Source organism: Salvelinus fontinalis, chromosome 1, assembly GCF_029448725.1.
Source record: "Salvelinus fontinalis isolate EN_2023a chromosome 1, ASM2944872v1, whole genome shotgun sequence".
Taxonomy (NCBI): Eukaryota; Metazoa; Chordata; class Actinopteri; order Salmoniformes; family Salmonidae; genus Salvelinus; species Salvelinus fontinalis.
In genome coordinates, this window is record NC_074665.1 from 36,845,390 (window position 1) to 36,869,614 (window position 24,225).

At 45.3% G+C, this 24,225-nt stretch overlaps 1 protein-coding gene across 1 annotated transcript; it reads right to left on the reverse strand.

Annotated features, from left to right (window-relative positions):
* Positions 1-1,087: 1,087 nt before the first annotated feature.
* LOC129857183 (kinesin light chain 1-like) lies at positions 1,088-19,987 on the reverse strand. The gene is made up of 7 exons (XM_055925235.1): positions 19,979-19,987; positions 18,237-18,410; positions 15,462-15,561; positions 10,025-10,077; positions 9,799-9,866; positions 9,341-9,449; positions 1,088-8,070 (listed from the first exon to the last, which is right to left on the reverse strand). The coding sequence occupies exons 1-7, from the start codon at positions 19,985-19,987 to the stop codon at positions 7,870-7,872; spliced, it is 714 nt and encodes a 237-aa protein (XP_055781210.1). The 3' UTR covers positions 1,088-7,869.
* Positions 19,988-24,225: the final 4,238 nt, after the last annotated feature.

The window sequence follows — 24,225 nt, forward strand, 5'->3', positions numbered from 1 at the left end:
TTCTTTTCTGTATTTTGCAGTTTCACAACATAAACGTTTTCAATATATTAATTCAAGAAAAGTCACGCCGTGGGAGTTTTATTGAAGACTTAGTTGTTAGCTATCTGTCTAGTTTTGCATGGGAACGCAACTCAAGGGCAGAATACGTACACTAAAATCACGAGACGCAGGCTAGAATTTCTAAGCAAACAGCTGGAGGCAGGGCTTTCTCCTATAGAGCTAAATGTTTATGGAATATCCATGTGAGAGACGCAGACTCAGTCTCGACCTTTAAGTCTGTACTGAAGACTCATCTCTTCAGTAGGTCCTATGATTGACTGTAGTCTGGCTCAGGGGTGCGAAGGTGAACGGCAAAGCACTGGCGTGACTAAACGCCCTTTCTGTCTGCCTGGCCGGCTCCCCTCTCTCCACTGGGATTCTCTGCCTCTGACCCTATTATGGGGGCTGAGTCACTGGCTTAATATTGCTCTTCCATGCCGTCCCGAGGGGTGCGTCACGTTGTGCCAGGCTTTTTCACTATAATCGACTTGAGTGGGTTGAGTCACTGTCCGGTCTTGCGCCCCCTCGGGCTGGTGCGGTGGAGATATTTGTGGGCTATCCTCAGCCTTCTCAAGGTAGTAAGTTGGTGATATCGCTCAAGTGGTGTGGGGGCTGTGCTTTGGCAAAGTGAATAGGGTTATATACCCATCTGGTTGGCCCTGTCTGGAGGTATCGCCGGACAGGGCCACTGTGTACCGAGACCCCCGTCTCAGCCTCCAGTATCTACCGCACCTGCTGTCTCAACCTCTGAATGCTCTGCTATGAAAAGCCAACTGACATTTACTCCTGAGGTGCTGACCTGTTGCACCCTCTATAACCACTGTGACTATTATTTGACCCTGTGACACCTGCTGATTCAAACAAATAACTTTAGAAATACATTTGATGTGGCCATCCAAACTCAAAAAGTGTTTCTGAATGTTCTAATTAGAGATGGCAGTATATCAAAGTGGCCAGCAGAGGGCACAATAAAACTTTATATTTTTTTTTACGCCCCAACTTGCAGGTGTGGAAGCTTTTCATGATCTGGAAGAGGTACAGAGAGAAATGACACTTCAAAGGAAAAACTTTATTTGAGAATACTAACAAGTGTTGATGCGACAATCATCACACTGCAAGAATAAATGGTAAATATTATGCAGTCCATTCTAAGACAGTGCTTGCCATGGAGTTTACTTCTGCCCTAGGAAACGGAAGTTCACGCTACATAACATCAATTACAGACAGGTTAAATAAACCAGCAGCATTCCACTATAACTCAACAATATTGTCAGAATTACGTGATGAACATTGTCGTTTCCCTCCCTCTTTTGTCAGTGTTGCTTGTATTCTTAACAGTATGCTTCATGGTTAGGAATGGAAAATCAATGCAAAGGACATTTCAAACACCTGATGTGATGAGCACTTATCAAAGCCATGAATATCATTAATACACTTAAGTATAATGTGGAAATTACTAAATTTAGTTGGTTGAACACTTAAGTTGGCCTTGAGGGAGCACTAACTATGGACAATGTTCATCTGTAATAAACTCTGACATAAGGCAACATATTAAAGTGTTCACACAAAAATACTATGACTAATATGTTCTCAAACAGCAACACTAATTTGTGCTATACAATCTCAACGCCAACATATCATTCAAAGGCTATATAAAGTCACTAACTTATCCTTGGTCTCAGAGGACGAGGATGTTTTGATAATGTAAATGTTGGTTGTCTTGTTACAGTAGCAGTTTAACCATTTGATCATGTGACACTATTCCCTTTTTAAACGTAACCTGTGCATGGTAAACAGTAGGCCTACAGTATGTAAAACGCTATGCGTCAAAAAAGGGAGAGCAGTCTAGCCAATAAGAACACAAGCCACAGGGTAATTTTGAAGGTCGCAATGACAGTTTTCTTTTGTGAAAAATGGTTCATTAAAGCCGCTATATTATTCACAGGCTGAAAATGCTGCAGTGTGTATTAATCCACCAAGACAAACAGGCAGCGGTTACTGTATGATACAGTAACGCCACATACCGGTAGTATAGTAAGTTAGAACACCCCTGCTTTCTTCAGCCGCCAAGACACAGCAAGAGTAATACAAGTTATGTAAACAAGGAAAATAAATATATAAACACAGGACACGTTTGAATCCACTACATCCCCGCGCTTGACAACTCAAAGTCATCGGCGTTAGCCTACCTAATGCAATATAACAAAGTCATGAGCATTTCTTACAATACCTCTTTAAAACTGCTCAGTTCATTGATCTCAGGCATATGGATACATTTAAAAAATGATTCAACTTACTTTAAAAGAAGCAAATAAAACTGCATTTTTCAATAAGAAGATACTACTATGGCTAAAAAACAGGTACCAAGTTTGTCAACTGCAGACTCCCAAGAAATGTTGTATTTGATCACAGACTATTTTCACATGCCAGCTGCTTACTGTCCTGGGTGTGTATGTGTGTATATGACTCCAACACAAATAAAGACTGCGGCCAACGCAAAGCAACAGTGAAATCCTGAAGGGAGACTTGAGATGCAGACAGTCAAACCTCAGCTATGTTGTGACGGGACAGGTGTTGTCATGGTAATAGACTGGGGTTTTGGGCAGATGTTAAGGGTGACGGGAGCAGTTGCAGGCCACATAGACACAGATTCCCCATTGTCCAATACCATTCTGGTATTTTCTACTGTGCTCCCCACGGGTAACCGTTTTTCCAAACTCTGACCCCTTCTATCATGTCATAATTAAATACAGTGGAATACAGCTCAATATTACAGATGGATGTTAGAAGGGAGAGGAGTGTGTATGATAGGCATGACTTCGTGTTATGGGAATAGGGAGAGAAAATTCTGACGAGACAGGGTCAGTGAAAGAAAAGAGTGAAAAGAGAGAAGATAGAGGAAACCAAACATCCCAACGGTTGTCAGTAGAGGGACAGAGGTGACATCAAGGAGCAGTCTTGCCGAGGACACGAGGAATGGTAGAGGATGAACTTTTAATTTCGTGGTAGGAGAGAAGAGAGAAAAGGATGGAGCAATAATCTTGATGTGGCTTAGGCCTGATGGAAAGAGAAAGAAACACTAACAAACAAAAAACATTGGATTAAAAGCTCTGAGGTGGGGCATCATCTAACTAAACGCAATCCTTAACCTATTCAGGTTATCCTAACGGAGATGTGCCTTTGGCCAAATCTGCACTGCTGTATTGACTACTCTTAAAATCAAATAGAATAGATCTTTATTTGCATGTTACATTGCATTCGGAAAGGATTTAGACCCCTTGACCTTTTCCACATTTTGTTAAGTTACAGCCTTATTCTAAAATTCTTTAGTTTTATCCCCCTCATTAATCTACACACAATACCCCATAATGACAAAGCAAAAAAAGGATAGACATTTTTGCAAATTTATTACAAAACCCCCTTGAAATGTCACATTTACACAAGTATTCAGATCCTTTACCAGTACTTTCCTGAAGCCGTTTGGCAGCGATTACAGCCTCGAGTCTTCTAGGGTATGACGCTAATAGATTGGCACACATGAATCTGGGGTGTTTCTCCCATTCTTCTCCGCAGATCCTCTCAAGCTCTATCAGGTTGGATGAGGAGCGCCGTTGCACAGTTATTTTCAGGCCTCTCCAGAGATGTTCGATCGGGTTCAAGTCCAGGCTCTGGCTGGGCCACTCAAGGACATTCAGAGACTTGCCCCGAAACCACCCCTGCGTTGTCTTGGCTGTGTTCTTAGGGTTGTTGTCCTGTTGGAAGGCGAACCTTCGCCCCAGTCTGAGCGCTCTGGAGCAGGTTTTCATTAAGGATCTATCTGTACTTGGCTCTGTTCATCTTTCCCTCAATCCTGACTAGTCTCCTAGTCCCTGCTGCTGAAAAACATCCCCACACTACCATGCTTTACCATAGGGATGGTGCCAGGTTTCCTCCAGACGTGACACCTAGCATTCAGGCCCAATCTTTCAATCTTGGTTTCATCAGACGAGAGAATCTTGTTTCTCATGGTCTGAGAGTCCTTTAGGTGCCCTTTGGCAAACTCCAAGTGTACTGTCATGTGCCTTTTACTGAGGAGTGGCTTCCGCCAGGCCACTCTATCATAAAGGCCTGATTGGTGGAGTGCTGCAGAGATGGTTGTCCTTCTGGTTTTCCCATCTCAGAGGAACTCCGGAGTGCTGTCAGAGTGACCATTGGTTTCTTGGTCACCTCCCTGACCAAGACCCTTCTCCCCTGATTGTTCAGTTTGGCCGAGCAGCCAGCTCTAGGAAGAGTTGTGACGGTTACAAACTTCTTCCAATTAAGAATGAGAGCCCACTACTTTTATTTATGAGAGGTATTGACATGTTGAATGCAACGAGCTGTCTGTCTAAACTACTGTCACACAGCTCGGACACCCATGCATTCTCCATAAGACATGCCACAAGAGGTCTCTTCACAGTTCCCAAGTCCAGAACAGACTATGAGAGGCACACAGTACTAAATAGATCTATGACTACATGGAACTCTATTCCACATCAAGTAACTGACGCAAGCAGTCAAATTTGATTTAAAAAAACAGATTAAAAAACACCTTATGGAACAGCGGGGACTGTGAAGCAACAAACATTGGCACAGACACATGCATACACACACACACAAAATAACATACGCACTACACATTCTCATGGATTTAGTACTGTAGATATGTGGTATTGGTGGAGTAGGGGCCTGAGGGCACACAGTGTGTTGTGAATGTATTGTAATGTTCTAAAACTGTATAAACTGCCTTAATTTTGCTGGACCCCAGGAAGAGTAGCTGATCCATAATCGTGGGGCAGCCAGTGGTGCCGTTCCACCCTACTGCAGATTCAAATTTCAATGCTATTTGTGATACAATTTTGACATTTGTCTGTGCGTATTATTTAATGCATGGTTATGCTATATAGCTACAGTATATGTTATGCGTAGCTAAATAGTTCAGGACTTGCTTTGGAACTGCAAGTAAGAATTTTTGTAGCCTAATACAATCTTGTGTTCATCATAGTAGATAAAAATGATATTAAAAAGCTATATTCTCTGTACATGTTCGAAATCAGGTATCGTGTGCCCATACGGAGTAAGATTTTACGTACAGGATGGGCTCCTGGCTATGCCTCGCACCCATATGGGCGAGAACACTAAGCTCTGCTTCTGGGCCTATGTGAAAGGTCTGATCATATGGTACTAGGTACACACAATTCCTATAGGAGACTGGATTTTGGCAAATGTTAAATCTTTTTTTATCAGAATAATTGTGTTCAAACTCTTGATAGCAAGCTAAAAAAAAATGTTTTGCCATCATACACAATTTAACAAATACACACTGTACCTTTCTTTAAAAGATCAAGAAAAGGATTATAAGAACATAAAATAACCTCAAAGATATGAGGACACATGAATCAGCCAAAGCACGGCGGTGGTTAATGGGTGGTCTGCATTTCAAACCAACTGAATATCAAATCAATTTTATTTATATAGCCCTTCTTACATCAGATGATATATCAAAGTGCTGTGCAGAAATCCAGCCTAAAACCCCAAACAGTAAGCAATGCAGGTGTAGAAGCAAGGTGACTAGGAAAAACTCCCTAGAAAGGCCAAAACCTAGGAAGAAACCTAGAGAGGAACCAGGCTATGAGGGGTGGACAGTCCTCTTCTGGCTGTGCCGGGTGGAGATTATGGCCAAGATGTTCAAATGTTCATAAATGACCAGCATGGTGAAATAATAGTAATCACAGTGAACAGGTCAGGGTTCCATAGCCGCAGGCAGAGCAGTTAAAACTGGAGCAGCAGCACGGCCAGGTGGACTGGGGACAGCAAGGAGTCATCATGCCAGGTAGTCCTGAGGCATGGTCCTAGGGCTCAGGTCCTCCGAGAGAGAGAAAGAGAGAGCATACTTAAATTCACACAGGACACCGGATAAGACAGGAGAAAAACTCCAGATATAACAGACTGTTTGACATGGCATGTCCCGTGTTAAAAGGTGAGCCTCGCAGGCTAGCAGTGGCGGAACATGTGTGTTTGGAGTGGGAGGGGGGTAGCAAGAGGTGGCTGGGTGCGTTAGTGAGATGAGGCACAGTCTGGGTATCTCTTGGAAGGATCAGTTGCGTGCGTCCCAAATGAGTCCCAAATAGCACTTTATTTCCCTATATAGTGCACTACTTTTGACCAAGGCCCATAGGGTCACAGTAACCATTTGGGACGCAGCCAACAAAATCCCTTCTCACTATCCCTCACTGTTTTAGTCATGGCTTATCGGCAGCGCTCCCACTGCAGCAGATCTGTTGCCTGACTAGCATGGGCTGTAAAAGCCCATTAAATGCAGTAAATTAATCTCTCCCTCCCATACGGCTCGCAGAGGAGAGAATGGGAGAAAAACTCATGCCAGCATTACCAGTCCAGATGTCCTAAAAGGGACAAACAGCCAGCGTCTGACTGAGGTACATTTCACTGTCGCTTGGCATTTTAAAGACTTCGAACCAGGTTTGGGGTAAATTCCATTTCAATTCAGTCAACTTCCTGAATTGACTGCATTGAAATGGAACTGACCCCAAACAATGGTGAGTGACTATACTAAGCTGTGATCTATCAGATTGACACATTAGCTAGGCGTCATTAAGGTAACAGGCCAAACAGTAGTGCCTTGTGAATTCTGAAAAAAAAGAGGATTCTGCCTTTACAAGATGCCCCAGAGTGAACCTGTGTCATTTGTGTCTCTCTTCTTTAACAAGCGACCTCAGCGACATTTAACAACTCTCAGACATTAAAACGAGAAATTATAATATACAAGCACCACCAAAAAAAATGGAAGACATACAAAGCCAGTATTTAAATGAAAAGACGTTACACAACAGGGTATGCCGGGACATTCGATCAGCTTTTTGCCTTTTCAAAAAGCATTTCCAGCTGACACTTTAGTGATGACAGGGCACTAATACAGAGCTGGTGGACTGATACAGTATAGCTAACTGGAAAACAATTTCTTATAGATGCTGCTCCAGATCCAGGAGTGAACAGCCTTAATTTCCTTGCACACATACTTTAGTACTGATGACTCTGTCAGCGTCCAAATGTTTCATGCATCACACGAAATGTGCGCTCCAGGTGTGAGTACCCTCCCTCTCATGGTTTTAACGATGGTGACAACTCCCTCCAGCTAATACTTTCACAACAATCCTTGTAAATCCATGTACAGGTTTGCAAGTACACACTTTGGAAAAAGTGCAGAGAATTGGTACTGTTGGATTCGGGCTAAACTTTGAACATCGTGATATTAAAGACATGATAGATCAGACGCATAGTATATAAAGGAGTGAGATCTGTAGAAAGACAGAGTGGATGTGGAATGCCCTGGGTGGACGGGAGAGAGTCACGGGAGTGCGATAGGTGATATGAGAGGACATCTGTGGATTAGGAGAAGGGGGGGGGGGGGGGTTGAGGTCAGGTCAGATCCCCTGAAGGGAGAAATACTTGTTATATTATCCTGTTACCCTCTTCCTGTGGAACCATACGATGTAAGGATTAGAGAGGAGTGTCCGAAGTGGGGAATATATACTTGTGATGGTGAGAACATTTTTTGGCTGAATTACAACTGCAACAACCTTTTGGGAAGAATTCAACTTGGTTAAGTTTCTCTAGTGGCCGTGAGTTATTTACTCTGAAAAATAAGAACCTAACAGTACACAACCATGTTAGAAACAGCAAGGGATAGTGAGAACGGATTGTGCAATGTTGAGGATTAGGGCAGGTGTCCTACTGTACCAGACCATTAGCTCAGCAGTGTAGTCTGTATGACTGCTATGTCCATCACTAAGGTCACTGGAGTTTAGGGGACTGAATAAATTGAAGTGGATTTGTACTCACCCCATTCCACTCCACACTCACTTTTTCGCCGGTCTCGGAGCCGCTCTCGCACTTAACGCTGGACAGGCTGTCCCTAATCCTCCGTCTCTCCCTGTCCCCCTCGCCATCATTTAAGATCTCCACCACACGCATCTGGTGGATGGGGTCTATGGTCTGGGGGAAGGACAAGTGCACACATACACGAGCAAGCAGACAGACACAAACAAGCACACGCCCTTGAGAGACTACTAACCTTGAAGATGTCACGAGCTAGTGAATTCTAGGGATGTATACCCAACTGTTATGGTCATTGTCATGTTGATCACAGGCGTTGGCAAGGCAGCACAAACATATCTGAAGTCCGGATATATTCTAGTACAGCAGTATTCAAACTTTTTCAGCAGGGACCCCTTTTTCCCCCAAGAATTTCTTGCAACCCCACCCCAAATCAGTTTGTATATTTTTACATCAACAAGTAACCATCATTTCTTATCAAAATAAATATGAATAATCTGTACTCAAGTTGTTGTCACAACCCAGACTTTGAATACTACTGTTCTAGTACATAGAGGCTGTGGAATTATATTATGTTTATATGTTTTGTTCCACTGCCTCTGTTGAGACATTTGCTGGAGCATGGAGACAATGAATGCAATAGGAAGCCACCACAGAGACATGGACACTACAATGACAGTTACATGGGAGTGATGTTAGGAGGGACACTCTAGTGGATGGAGACTCTAGTGAGACTACCTATTAGACTTAAAACCACTTACTATGTTGCTCTGCATCCAAAGCAAGGTAGAGAAAGGAAACAGGACTCATGAGATTCATTCATTCAAAAGTTAGACGCACAAATATCATACCCAATACATTCTAACCTCTCACCATTACAATAACAGGGGAGGTTAGCATTTTTTGGGAGGGTGTGATATTTATGCCGTTAACTTTCTCACCCATCATTATCTACGATTAATTTAAGATGATCTGTAATCATGGTAGCATCCACATTAATGTAGAAGTGTTTAGAAACATATTTTATTCTTATTTGGCAATATATAATTTACCATTCATTTCTATTGGGCACAAAATAATCTCAAACACAACCAAAACAAACAGAAAATGCATTTAACATTTGTAGTCACAAGCTTGTAGTCATTGCGTATTGGACCTCTGAATATGGGACCAAATACTTAACCTTTTACTACTTTAATACACATAAGTGAATGTGTCCAAATACTTTTGGTCCCCTAAAATGGGGGGAATATGTACAAAAAAATGCTGTTATTTCAAAACGGTTCACCCGATATGGATGAAAATACTAAAGCTGACAGTCTACAACTCCATAGTGATTGAAACATTTCAAATCCAAAGTGCTGGAGTACAGAGCCAAAACAACAAAATTCACTGTCCCAATACTTTAAGGAGCTCACTGTATATGTACCTGCTTGCGTGAACTCACGGCACGCTCATCCAGGGTCTCTGCGACCTCCAGCTTGCCCTGTCGGCAGTACAAAGCCCCCAGGTTTCTCAGAGTGGTGTTCACTGTAGGGCTGCGGGTAGACAGACACAGCAATTGTCACTGAGTGAGTGGTCACTCACACGGATAACAGCAGGCACAAATGGTTTTAAACAGAGGCCATGTCTTGTTCAACGATATTGAACAGGTTCTCTATTTTTGCTGCAAGGACTGATGTGGATAATATTTCAGGGTAAAATATTTTGAAAGAACTTGATGAATCTCTTTAAATAGCTCCATGCGTAATTGGCACCATTCAATTGGCCTAATATCCTGAAGCCTTTGAAACACATAATCTAAGTGTCATAATGTCAATTTGAATAGGGGCCACACTAATGACTGACCAATGCTTTGTCTCTACGTCAGCACAACTCGTGGTTCACCTGCTGACTTTGCAGGTCCTATACCGGCCTCCATACTCGCCGTACGGGGTGTTGTCTCTGTGCCTGCCCTGGAAGTAATTAAAGAGAGATGGAGAGTGGTCAATTATGAGAGTGGAACTTCAGACAGGAACTACTACATTCCGACTGGTATACAGATGTGTTACAGAGCTCCACCTAGTATGGCCTTAAGGATACATGAGAACATAGGTAAATACACACAACCCACCTTGCTCATCTCCTCCCTCTCTTCACCGTGCATCCCGATGATTTTGTTCTCAGCTGCAAAAATGAAACAGGAGTGTTCTGTAAAAAGATTGTTTGTGGTCAGCCTGACCTGGCAGAGTGCATTCGGAAAGAATTCAGACCAGTTGACTTCCTCCACATTCTGTTATGCTACAGCCTTATTCGAAAATGGATTTAAATTTAAAAAATATAACATCTACCCAAAATACTCTAAAATGAGAAAGCAATAACAGGTTTATATAAATTTTTGCACATTTATTAAAAAATAAAAACAGAAATATCACATATGCATAAATATTCAGACCCTTTACTCAGTACTTTGTTGAAGCACCTTTGGCAGCGATTACAGCCTTGAGTCTTCTTGGGTATGACGCTACAAGCTTGGCATACCTGTATTTGGAGAGTTTCTCCCATTCTTCTCTGCAGATCCTCTCAAGCTCTGTCAGGTTGGATGGGGAGCGTCGCTGCACAGCTATCTTCAAGTCTCTCCAGAGATGTTCCATTGGGTTCAAGTCCGGGCTCTGGGTGTGCTACTCAAGGACATTCAGCCACTTCTTCATTGACTTGGCTGTGTTCTTAGGGTCGTTGTCCTGTTGGAAGATGAAACTTCACTCCAGTCTGAGGTCCTGAGTGCTATGGAGCAGGTTTTCATTAAGGATCTCTCTGTACTTTCCTCCTTTCATCTTTCCCTCAATCCTGACTAGTCTCCCAGTCCCTGCCGCTGAAAAACATCCCCACAACATGATGCTGCCACCACCATGCTTCACCGTAGGGATGGTGCCAGGTTTCCTCCAGACGTGATGCTTGGATTTCAGGCCAAATAGATCAATCTTGGTTTCATCAGACCAGAGAATGTTGTTTCTCATGGTCAGAGTCCTTTAGGTGCCTTTTGGCAAACTCCAAGCGGGCTGTTATGTGCCTTTTACTGAGGAGTGGCTTCCGTCTGGCCACTCTATCATAAAGGCCTGATTGGCGGAGTGCTGCAGAGATGGTTGTCCTTCTGGAAGGTTTTCCCATCTCCACAGAGGAACTCTGGAGCTCTGTCAGAGTGACCATCGGGTTCTTGGTCAACTCCCTGACCAAGGCCCTTCTCCCTTGATTGCTCAGTTTGGCCGGGCAGCCAGCTCTAGGAAAAGTATTGGTGGTTCCAAACTTCTTCCATTTAAGAATGATGCCACGGTGTTCTTGAGGACCTTCAATGCTGCAGACATTTTTTGGTACCCTTCCCCAGATCTGTGCTTCGACATAATCCTGTCACGGAGCAGTACAGATAGTACCTTCGACCTCATGGCTTTGTTTTTGCTCTGACATGCACTGTCAACTGTGGGAACTTATATAGACAGGTGTGTGCCTTTCCAAATCATGTCCAATCAATTGAATTTACTACAGCTGGACTCCAATCAAGTTGTAGAAACATCTCAAGGATAATAAATGGAAACAGGATGCACCCTGATCTCAATTTCAAGTCTCATAGCAAAGGGTCTGAATACTTATGGAAACAAGGTATCTGTTTTTTTATTTTAATACATTTGCTTACATTTCTATAAAACTGTTTTTGCTTTGTCATTATGAGGTATTGCATGTAGATTGATGACACATTTGTTTTATTTAATCCATTTTAGAATAAGGCAGTAACGTAACAAAATATGGAAAAAGTCAAGGGGTCTGAATACTCCAAATGCCTTCAAAAAGTATTCACACCCCTTGACATTTTCCATATTTTGTTGCGTTGCAGCCTGAATTTAACATTGATTAAATTGAGATTGTGTGTCAATGGCCTATACTCCATAAGCATAATTATGTTTTTAGAAGTTGAAATGTTTTGAGTCAATAAGTATTCAACCCCTTTGATATGGCAAGCCAAAACATGGTCTGGGTTAAAATGTGCTTAAACAAGTCACATAATAAGTTGCATGGACTCACTCTGTGTGCAATAATCGTGTTTAACATGATTTTTGAATGACTACCTCATATCAGTACCCCACACATACAATTATCTTTAAGGTCCCTGAGTTGAGCAGTGAATTTCAAACACAGATTCAACCACAAAGACCAGGGAGGTTTTCCAATGCCTCACAAAGGGCACCTATTGGTAGATAAAAAAAAAAAATTCAAGCAGACATTGAATATCCCTTTGAACATGGTGAAGTTATTAATTAATTACACTTTAGATAGTGTATCAATACATTTAGTCACTACAAAGACACAGCTGTCCTTCCTAACTCAGTTGCTGGAAAGGAAGGAAACCAAATCAGGAATTTCACCATGAGCCCAATGGTGACAATAAAACAGTTAAGAGTTTAATGGCTGCGATAGGAGAACACGGAGGATGGATCAACAACATTTGAGTTACTCCATAATACTAAACTAATTGACAGTGAAAAGACGGAAGCTTGTACAGAATAAAAATATTCCAAAACATGCATCTTGTTTGCGACAAGGCACTAAAGTAATACTGCAAAAAATGTGGCTCAGCAATTCACTTTTTGTCTTGAATACAAAGTGTTATGTTTGGGGCAAATCCAAGACATTACATTACTGAGTACTGTCGTGTCTTTGGTATCATTAAACTGAAGATTAATCTTTATCAAAAATTCTTTGGAGTTTGTCCGCCCTCTCTCTGTCGTGGTTAGACTGGATAGTTCAGAGTGACATTCATTCATGTCGTTATAGAATTGATGTTTCGGCAGTTGTCGGTCTTCGCGTTCAATGATACCGAAATCCTAGCTGCAGACTAGTAATTTATATCAGACTTGTTCTTATTCTGTCGGTATCGATTGTCTAAGAGTTTAACCACGTGGTATGGTTAAAAGATTCCGCAATCTACTCAAACCTTAGCTTATACTCAGGTTTATGGTCTCTACTCAAACCTTGGCCCTCTCGTGATAAGCTGGTCTGCAACCTTTAGCCATCTCGTAATTGAGGTAAGCTGGTCTCGTCTTGGCCCTTGGCTATTGTATAAACAGCGTTATGGTAATGTGGCTGTATTGTCTCATGAGTTTCACAAAATTGTACCAAACGGACCAGTTCGTAGCTGGATTCTTCACCGATCTTTTATACATTCTCCAGAACATAAATACTGTTCGGACCACCCATTCTGTGAGGTGGAAGAAATTCCTTTGTTCTCTCTATGAAAACTCACTCTCTCGACACTGTCTGGCCATGAGGCAGGATCTTCTCTAGGAATTTACGACCTGAGGTCGCAGCAGCCTGAGTGTAGGAGACGGAGAGAGAGGGGGATGGTACCCAAAGAGGGCAACGTCATGACAGTACCAATCTCCGTATTTTCAAGCATAGTGGTGACTGCATCATATTATGGGAATGTGAAGGACTGGGGAGTTTTTCAGGATAAAAAAAAAACAACCGCGCTAAGCAGAGGCAAAATCCTAGAAGAAAACTTAGTTCAGTCTGCTTTCCACCTGACACTGGAAGATGAATTCACCTTTCAGCAGAACAAGAACCTAAAACACAAGGCCAAATCTACACTTGAGTTGCTTACCAGAAGACACTAAATGTTCCTGAGTGACCGAGTTCCAGTTTTGACTTAAATCTGCTTGAAGATCAATGGCAAGACTTGAAAAAAAGTCTAGAAATGATCAACAACTAGTGATGCACCGATGACATTTTAAGCAGATACCGATATTCTATATTTTCCTGGCCCCCCCAAAAATGATACCGATAACCGATATCTACAATTTTAGTGGCCTTTTAAGCATTCTAGTACCGTTAAATAGTTAACACACACACACACATGGATGCAGCGGTCTAAGGCACTGCATCTCAGTGCAAGAGGCTTCACTACATCCCTGGTTTGAATTCAGGCAGTATCACATCCAGCCGTGATTGGGAGTCCTATAGGGCAGCGTACAATTGGCCCAGCGTCGTCCGGGTTTGGCTGGGGTAGGCCGTCTTTGTAAATAAGAATTTGTTCTTAGCTGACTTGCCTAGTTACACACACACACCAACAAGTTATTTTGTTGGCATTTACGTATGTACCCATTACCAGTAAAACATAATCAAAACCTATTTCTTTCACGTACTTGCTGTGCTGTTTCGTTGTTCAGTCGTCTCATTCTCTACCAGGATTTCATTATACATGTCAAGCAGTGAAGTCTCAGCTCTGTCTGTCCATGGCCTCTTCTGTCATGGGTCCTCTTCTTCGGTGCGCACTGTCACAGTGTCCATCTTCATCTTGTCCAGCTATGTCTGTAACATTTCACATAAACCCTGTTTCTTGTCTGCATCGAAGTAGCTGTCCTTGTACTTAGCGTCGAGCATGGTGGCAACACAGTAAAGAGGCTCAGAGAGAATGCCACCGAATTGCTTGTTCACAGTCTCTAGTAGACTACTTTTGCAAGTTTTAACCCCACGGTCTGTCGGCAGTTTTGTTGAGCAGGAGTTTCAATGCCATGACAGAGGGTATCACGTCTGCTGCGGGCGCAGTTGATGAGCTTATTTCTCAAGTCAGTGGTTCAAATGGAGCTAGCTAGTGTGTTCATGTTTCCAAGTTTCAAACATGTTCCCAGATGACATTGAAATGGCAGCAGCGGTATGACAACCATTACATTCATGAGCATGAAATATGACTTTCCTCAGTACGAAATCCTCTACGACCCACTGTGCTGTCAGACTCAGCATGCTCATGAGGCTGATATTACTGGTCCAAATGTCAGTGGTGAAGCTAATAGCAGTGACGCTATTACTGTGCACTTGGTAACGCACTTGGTAGTGTGTACCGTTGCTCGACCAGTCGGCGAAAGCCAACATCACCCACGACAGAGAACAGTTGATTGAAAAGATCATATAATTCGCATTGTAAAATTGGTAAACCGCAACTTCTCTGTCTAAACTTCAGGCGACCAACAGAAAGAAAAGACCTGCCTTGTCTCAATTCATGAAAAAGCTTCAAGGAAATTTTGAGAACCAACCAAACTCGGAGTTTAGTCAGCTTGAGTGCTCCCACTTGGCACAAGTGGCACTCATTAAAAATAAATTGTACCAATGTGACATTCTAAAGGAGGATATCAAATCCCCTGAGTTTATCCCAAAGGAATAAGAGCAAGGAAAGTTAATCTGTTAAACCAGGAAAAAGCCTTTTTATTTTCTTCAGAAAATTCTCTCATCCTCTGTCTGACTGGTGAGCGAGTCGTGCCTTGACGAACGAACAGCGCCCTGTTTAGAACACTGTCCATTTTTTAACCCTGTGTCCATCAGTGGCCTTGCTCGCTGGGGTAAGACAAGAGGCGAATCGAGAAGAAAGATGATAACATCTTTAAAGACATGACATCTCTAATGTACTTTCTAAGAGAACCCCACCCTGCCACCTCCACCAGTCCTCCTCATATTATGATTATATAAAACCATATTACCCCTCTGAGGTGAGAGCTTTATTGAAAAGCATGGTACTGTACTGTTCTTACCATCAACAGATCCAAACGCTTTCTCGTGGGCATGGGTCAGAATCTCTTTATACAGAATCTCAGCCTCCTTGTATTTGCCCTGTTTGAGAAGGCAGGATGCCTTTAGAGAAAAGAGAGAAGATATTAAAAAAAAAGTGCTTATCAATGTTGTATCAAATCACACCGAGTTTCCTAAAAGAACTTGTCCAATCCATCCATCAAAATATTTCTCCAGTGTAGTTCAGGGGCACCATATAGCACCACCGCGCCTGCCTCGGGGTCTCAATACAGCCCCTCAATCCCATGATTTGAGTGGGTGGACGAGACAAGCTACAAGACTCTGGAAACTGGCGGCGAATAGACAAATAGACAAAGCAAAGCCCAGTGGACTAGTAGAATGCTTTTAAACACTAATTGAGACGTTTCCCTGCTTGTGGAGAGGCAAGCACAATTAACTGCAAAGCAAAGGTAACGCCAATCAGCGTTAATCATGCTGTGAATGTGAAGCGAACTCTACAGGAGTGGAAAATCACATTGGTTTATTGTCTCCGAGTACCAATATAGACGGTTCATCCTGAATGAAAATGCTGTGTCTTCCATAATCCTAACTTTGAAACTTCACAGGTGAATGTGAAGAGTCAAGGTGACGTTATTCTTTTAAATCAATACTCTGAGCAAACATTGTCAAGAAGGTTACACAACTGTAATTACAAGCTACTCCTACAGGAACAGAACTCTACATCACCATTACTCCACACACAGATACGCATACAAAGCGCTCTCTCGCAGTCTCTCCAGACTGCCCCTTCCCACCTAGACAAAAGGAACACCTACATGAGAATACTGTTCAGCTCAGCGTTCCAACACCATAGGTGTTGCCTACCCTCTGCAAGTGGATCCTGGACTTCCACTTCCTGACGGGCCGCCCCCAGGTGGTGAGGGTAGACAACAACACAGGGGCCCCTCAGGGTTGCGTGCTTAGTTCCCACCTGTATTCCCTGTTCACCTACGACTGCTTGGCCGCGCACGACTCCAACACCATCAATAAGTTTGCAGACGACATGACGGTAGTAGCCATGATCCCCGACAACGAGACAGCCTATAAGGAGGAGGTCAGAGACCTGGCAGTATGGTGCCGGGACAACAACCTCATCAAGACAAAGGAGCTGATCGTGGAATACAGGAAACGGAGGGCCGAACAAGCTGCCATTCACATTGACAGGGCTGTAGTGAAGAGGGCACGACAACACCTCTTCCCCCTCAGGAGACTGAAAAGATTTGGCATGAGCCCTCAGATCCTCAAAAAGTTCTACAGCTGCAACCATTGAAATCATCAAGACTGGCTGCATCACCGCTTGGAATGGCAACAGCTTGGCCTCCGACCGTAAGGCGCTACCTCTATACCAGGCGGTGTCAGAGAAAGGCCTTTAAAATGATCAGACTCCAGCAACCCAAGTCATTTAGGGTGTGTTTGTAGATTCAAATCTGGAGTGCCAGAGTGTGCGCTCTGGGTGTTCGTAAATTCAGAGCGTTGTCAGATTGTCCATTCGTAAATTCAGATTGCGTCGCTCTCGGTACATTCAGAGCGCACACTGGACGCTCTGGCTGAGGAGTAGGGTTGATCCAAGCGTACCGACCTCACAACGGCAGTCAGGCACCCAAGCAAACTGGCTAACGTTGGCTACCTTGCTAGCCACTTCCAAACACAAATGAGAGAACACTTCACTCTGACCATTTTACTCACCCTAGCAGAGCTGGTTAGGCTGTTTTCATGTTATCCAGAGCGTTGGTGACTGTAACTGTGCTGCTGGCAACAATTGAATTAAGCTTATTTGCCCGACATTTACTGACATAGGCCATAATCAACGGGTGTTGAGCATTCTCAAATTCATCAGTTATTCCGCGCTCTGGCACACTCAGACGAGAGTGCTCTGAAATCGGAGTAGATAGCAAACGCACCCATAGACTGTTCTCTCTGCTACCGCATGGCAAGCGATACCGGAGCACCAAGTCTGGGATCAAAAGGCTCCTGAACAGTTTCTACCCCCAAGCCATAAGACTGCTGGCTCCCTTAACTATTTGCATTGACCACCTTTTTATTTGCACTGACACTCTTGCACACTCACTGGACTCTACCCACACACTACACGGACACGCCAACACATTCACTACATATGCTGAGACACACACACACACACACCTCAAAAACGCTGCTGCACCTCAGTTTATTATTTATCCTGATTGCACATATTAGCTCAACTACCTCGTAACCCTGCACATTGACTCGGTACCGGTACTCCTTGTATATAGTCTCATTATGTTACTTGTGTTAATATTTCCTTTCTTGAAAACTGTTCTTATTTTTTTTACTTTGCATTGTTGGCAAAGGGTTCGTAAGTATTTCACGGTAAAGTCTACAGCTGTTGTATTCAGCGCATGTGACAAATACAATTGTATTTCATTTTGAACTAAACGTAGTGACACAGAAATCCTGACTAACCAAACATGCAAGTTCAAACTAATCCACACATGGCTTATGTGGGTGTTTTTTTATAGGTGAATGACGATGGACACAAGACACAGTAGCTATTCTCACAAGCATGTGTGTGTGTGTGTGTGTGTGACCCACTACACGTAGATAATTCTGTTCTGAACACAACACAGACCCTTCAGAAATAGGACATTCCCCACAGAGTGAGTTAGTATGAAAGCAGGGCTGTGCTCATTGGGACACACAATAGAATAAACGTTTGGTGCCTAATGAACACCACCCAGGTGTTGCCCAGTAGTACTCACCAGGTTGTTCTTTGTCTTTGCCACGTTGGGGTCGTCGGGACCAAGTCTGCACTCGTAGATCTCCAGGGCGCGGCAGTAGTAGTACTCCACCTCTCCGTACTTGCCCTGGTTCTGACACAGCAGGGCCAGGTTGTTCAGCTGCTTGGCAACATCTGGGTGGTCCTTGCCCAGTACCTGAGAGGGACAAACACATATCTGTATTTATATGTTGTTTTGCAAACACAAATGTCAATACAGTATTAAATGTACAGTTGAAGTCAGAAGTTTACAAACACCTTAGCCAAAAACATTTAAACTCAGTTTTTCACAATTCCTGACATTTAATCCTAGTAAAAATTCCCTGTCTTAGGTCAGTTAGGATCAACACTTTATTTTAAGAATGTGAAATGTCAGAATAATAGTAGAGAGAATTATTTATTTCAGCTTTTATTTATTTCATTACATTGACAGTGGGTCAGAAGTTTACATACGCAATTAGTATTTGGTAACATTTCCTTTAAATTGTTTAACTTGGGGAAAACGTTTCGGGTAGCCTTCCACAAGCTTCCCACAATAAGTTGGGTGAATTTTGGCCCATTCCTCCTGACAGAGCTGGTGTAACTGAGTCAGGTTTGTAGGCCACCTTCCTCGCACACTTTTTTCAGTTCTGCACACAAATGTTCTATAGGATTGAGGTCAGGGCTTTGTGATGGCCACTCCAATACCTTGACTTTGTTGTCCATAAACCATTATGCCACAACTTTGGAAGTATGCTTGGGGTCATTGTCCATTTGGAAGACCCGTTTGCGACCAAGCTTTAACTTCCTGACTGATGTCTTGAGATGTTGCTTCAATATAGCCACATAATTTTCCTACCTCATGCAGCCATCTATTTTGTGAAGTGCACCAGTCCCTCCTGCAGCAAAGCACCCCCACAACATGATGCTGCCACCCCCGTGCTTCACGGTTGGGATGGTGTTCTTCGGCTTGCAAGCCTCCCCTTTCATCCTCCAAACATAACGATGGTCATTATGGCCAAACAGTTCTATTTTTGTTTCATCAGACCAGAGGACATTTCTCCAAAATGTACGATCTTTGTCCCAATGTGCAGTTGCAAACCGTAGTCTAGCTTTTTTATGGCGGTTTTGGAGCAGAGGCTTCTTCCTTGCTGAGCGGCCTTTCAGGTTATGTTGATATAGGACTCGTTTTACTGTGGATATAGATACTTTTGTACCTGTTTCCTCCAGCATCTTCACAAGGTCCTTTGCTGTTGTTCTGGGATTGATTTGCACTTTTCGCACCAAAGTACGTTCATCTCTAGGGAGACAGAACGTGTCTCCTTGAGCGGTATGACAGCTGCGTGGTCCCATGGTGTTTATACTTGCGTACTATTGTTTGTACAGATGAACGTGGTACCTTCAGGCGTTTGGAAATTGCTCCCAAGGATGAACCAGACTTGTGGAGGTCTACAATTTTTTTTTCAGAGGTCTTGGCTGATTTCTTTTGATTTTCCCATGATGTCAAGCAAAGAGGCACTGAGTTTGAAGGTAGGCCTTGAAATACATACAGGTACACCTCCAATTGACTCAAATGGTGTCAATTAGCCTATCAGAAGCTTCTAAAGTCATGACATAATTTTCTGGACTTGTCCAAGCTGTTTAAAGACACAGTCAACTTAGTGTATGTAACTTCTGACCCCCTGGAATTGTGATACAGATAATAAGTTAAATAATCGGTCTTTAAACAATTGTTGGGAAAATTACTTGTGTCATGCACAAAGAAGATGTCCTAGTAATGTGATTTTAGGAGTCATAAGAGAAAACTTCTAATCATGTCCTTTGCACATTAAGTAGCCACTCCCCGAGTGAGGTCAGAGAGCTTGTCAGCAAGAAGGAACGCCCCTTATGACCTCTCTCCCCCTACCCCTCTCTCTCTCTGCCCCCTTCCTACACACCTCCCCCTCTCCCCCTCTCTACCTCTACCTCTCTACCTCTACCTCTCTACCTCTACCTCTCTACCTCTACCTCTCTACCTCTACCTCTCTACCTCTACCTCTACCTCTACCTCTACCTCTACCTCTACCTCTACCTCTACCTCTACCTCTACCTCTCCCTCTACCTCTACCTCTACCTCTCCCTCTCCCTCTACCTCTCCCTCTCCCTCTCCCTCTCCCTCTCCCTCTCCCTCTCCCTCTACCTCTACCTCTACCTCTCGCTCTCCCTCTCTACCTCTCGCTCTCCCTCTCTACCTCTCGCTCTCCCTCTCTACCTCTCGCTCTCCCTCTCTACCTCTCGCTCTCCCTCTCTACCTCTCGCTCTCCCTCTCTACCTCTCGCTCTCCCTCTCTACCTCTCGCTCTCCCTCTCTACCTCTCGCTCTCCCTCTCTACCTCTCGCTCTCCCTCTCTACCTCTCGCTCTCCCTCTCTACCTCTCGCTCTCCCTCTCTACCTCTCGCTCTCCCTCTCTACCTCTCGCTCTCCCTCTCTACCTCTCGCTCTCCCTCTCTACCTCTCGCTCTACCTCTCGCTCTCCCTCTCGCTCTACCTCTCGCTCTCCCTCTCGCTCTCCCTCTCTACCTCTCGCTCTCCCTCTCTACCTCTCGCTCTACCTCTCGCTCTCCCTCTCTACCTCTCGCTCTACCTCTCGCTCTCCCTCTCTACCTCTCGCTCTACCTCTCGCTCTCCCTCTCTACCTCTCGCTCTACCTCTCGCTCTCCCTCTCTACCTCTCGCTCTACCTCTCGCTCTCCCTCTCTACCTCTCGCTCTACCTCTCGCTCTCCCTCTCTACCTCTCGCTCTACCTCTCGCTCTCCCTCTCGCTCTACCTCTCGCTCTACCTCTCGCTCTCCCTCTCGCTCTACCTCTCGCTCTACCTCTCGCTCTACCTCTCGCTCTCCCTCTCTACCTCTCCCTCTACCTCTACCTCTACCTCTACCTCTCCCTCTACCTCTACCTCTACCTCTACCTCTCGCTCTCCCTCTCTACCTCTCGCTCTCCCTCTCTACCTCTCGCTCTCCCTCTCTACCTCTCGCTCTCCCTCTCTACCTCTCGCTCTCCCTCTCTACCTCTCGCTCTCCCTCTCTACCTCTCGCTCTCCCTCTCTACCTCTCGCTCTCCCTCTCTACCTCTCGCTCTCCCTCTCTACCTCTCGCTCTCCCTCTCTACCTCTCGCTCTCCCTCTCTACCTCTCGCTCTCCCTCTCTACCTCTCGCTCTCCCTCTCTACCTCTCGCTCTCCCTCTCTACCTCTCGCTCTCCCTCTCTACCTCTCGCTCTCCCTCTCTACCTCTCGCTCTCCCTCTCTACCTCTCGCTCTCCCTCTCTACCTCTCGCTCTCCCTCTCTACCTCTCGCTCTCCCTCTCTACCTCTCGCTCTCCCTCTCTACCTCTCGCTCTCCCTCTCTACCTCTCGCTCTCCCTCTCTACCTCTCGCTCTCCCTCTCTACCTCTCGCTCTACCTCTCGCTCTCCCTCTCTACCTCTCGCTCTACCTCTCGCTCTCCCTCTCTACCTCTCGCTCTACCTCTCGCTCTCCCTCTCTACCTCTCGCTCTACCTCTCGCTCTCCCTCTCTACCTCTCGCTCTACCTCTCGCTCTCCCTCTCTACCTCTCGCTCTACCTCTCGCTCTCCCTCTCTACCTCTCGCTCTACCTCTCGCTCTCCCTCTCGCTCTCCCTCTCTACCTCTCGCTCTACCTCTCGCTCTCCCTCTCTACCTCTCGCTCTACCTCTCGCTCTCCCTCTCGCTCTACCTCTCGCTCTCCCTCTCGCTCTACCTCTCGCTCTACCTCTCGCTCTCCCTCTCTACCTCTCGCTCTCCCTCTCTACCTCTCGCTCTCCCTCTCTACCTCTCGCTCTCCCTCTCTACCTCTCGCTCTCCCTCTCTACCTCTCCCTCTCTACCTCTCGCTCTCCCTCTCTACCTCTCCCTCTCCCTCTCTACCTCTCCCTCTCCCTCTCTACCTCTCCCTCTCTACCTCTCCCTCTCTACCTCTCGCTCTCTACCTCTCGCTCTCTACCTCTCGCTCTCTACCTCTCTACCTCTCTACCTCTCGCTCTCCCTCTCTACCTCTCGCTCTCCCTCTCTACCTCTCGCTCTCCCTCTCTACCTCTCGCTCTCCCTCTCTACCTCTCGCTCTCCCTCTCTACCTCTCGCTCTCCCTCTCTACCTCTCGCTCTCTACCTCTCCCTCTCTACCTCTCCCTCTCTACCTCTCGCTCTCTACCTCTCGCTCTCTACCTCTCGCTCTCTACCTCTCGCTCTCTACCTCTCGCTCTCTACCTCTCGCTCTCTACCTCTCGCTCTCTACCTCTCGCTCTCTACCTCTCGCTCTCTACCTCTCGCTCTCTACCTCTCGCTCTCTACCTCTCGCTCTCTACCTCTCGCTCTCTACCTCTCTACCTCTCGCTCTCTACCTCTCGCTCTCTACCTCTCTACCTCTCGCTCTCTACCTCTCGCTCTCTACCTCTCGCTCTCTACCTCTCGCTCTCTACCTCTCGCTCTCTACCTCTCGCTCTCTACCTCTCGCTCTCTACCTCTCGCTCTCTACCTCTCGCTCTCTACCTCTCGCTCTCTACCTCTCGCTCTCTACCTCTCGCTCTCTACCTCTCGCTCTCTACCTCTCGCTCTCTACCTCTCGCTCTCTACCTCTCGCTCTCTACCTCTCGCTCTCTACCTCTCGCTCTCTACCTCTCGCTCTCTACCTCTCGCTCTCTACCTCTCGCTCTCTACCTCTCGCTCTCTACCTCTCGCTCTCTACCTCTCGCTCTCTACCTCTCGCTCTCTACCTCTCGCTCTCTACCTCTCGCTCTCTACCTCTCGCTCTCTACCTCTCGCTCTCTACCTCTCGCTCTCTACCTCTCGCTCTCTACCTCTCGCTCTCTACCTCTCGCTCTCTACCTCTCGCTCTCTACCTCTCGCTCTCTACCTCTCGCTCTCTACCTCTCGCTCTCTACCTCTCGCTCTCTACCTCTCGCTCTCTACCTCTCGCTCTCCCTCTCTACCTCTCGCTCTCTACCTCTCTACCTCTCGCTCTCTACCTCTCGCTCTCCCTCTCTACCTCTCGCTCTCCCTCTCTACCTCTCGCTCTCCCTCTCTACCTCTCGCTCTCCCTCTCGCTCTCCCTCTCTACCTCTCGCTCTCCCTCTCTACCTCTCGCTCTCCCTCTCTACCTCTCGCTCTCCCTCTCTACCTCTCCAGCTCTCCCTCTCTACCTCTCCAGCTCTCCCTCTCGCTCTCCCTCTCCCTCTCGCTCTCCCTCTCGCTCTCCCTCTCGCTCTCCCTCTCGCTCTCCCTCTCGCTCTCCCTCTCGCTCTCCCTCTCGCTCTCCCTCTCTACCTCTCGCTCTCCCTCTCTACCTCTCGCTCTCCCTCTCTACCTCTCGCTCTCCCTCTCTACCTCTCGCTCTCCCTCTCTACCTCTCGCTCTCCCTCTCTACCTCTCGCTCTCCCTCTCTACCTCTCGCTCTCCCTCTCTACCTCTCGCTCTCCCTCTCTACCTCTCGCTCTCCCTCTCTCCCTCTCGCTCTCCCTCTCTCCCTCTCCCTCTCCCTCTCTCCCTCTCGCTCTCCCTCTCTCCCTCTCGCTCTCCCTCTCTCCCTCTCGCTCTCCCTCTCTTTTTTTTATTTTTTTTATTTCACCTTTATTTAACCAGGTAGGCTAGTTGAGAACAAGTTCTCATTTGCAACTGCGACCTGGCCAAGATAAAGCATAGCAGTGTGAACAGACAACAACACAGAGTTACACATGGAGTAAACAATAAACAAGTCAATAACATGGTAGAAAAAAAAAGAGAATCTATATACAATGTGTGCAAAAGGCATGAGGTAGGCAATAAATCGAGTAATTACAATTTAGCAGATTAACACTGGAGTGATAAATCGTCAGATGATCATGTGCAAGAAGAGATACTGGTGTGCAAAAGAGCAGAAAAGTAAATAAATAAAAGCAGTATGGGGGTGAGGTAGGTAAATTGGGTGGGTAGTTTACAGATGGACTATGTACAGCTGCAGCGATC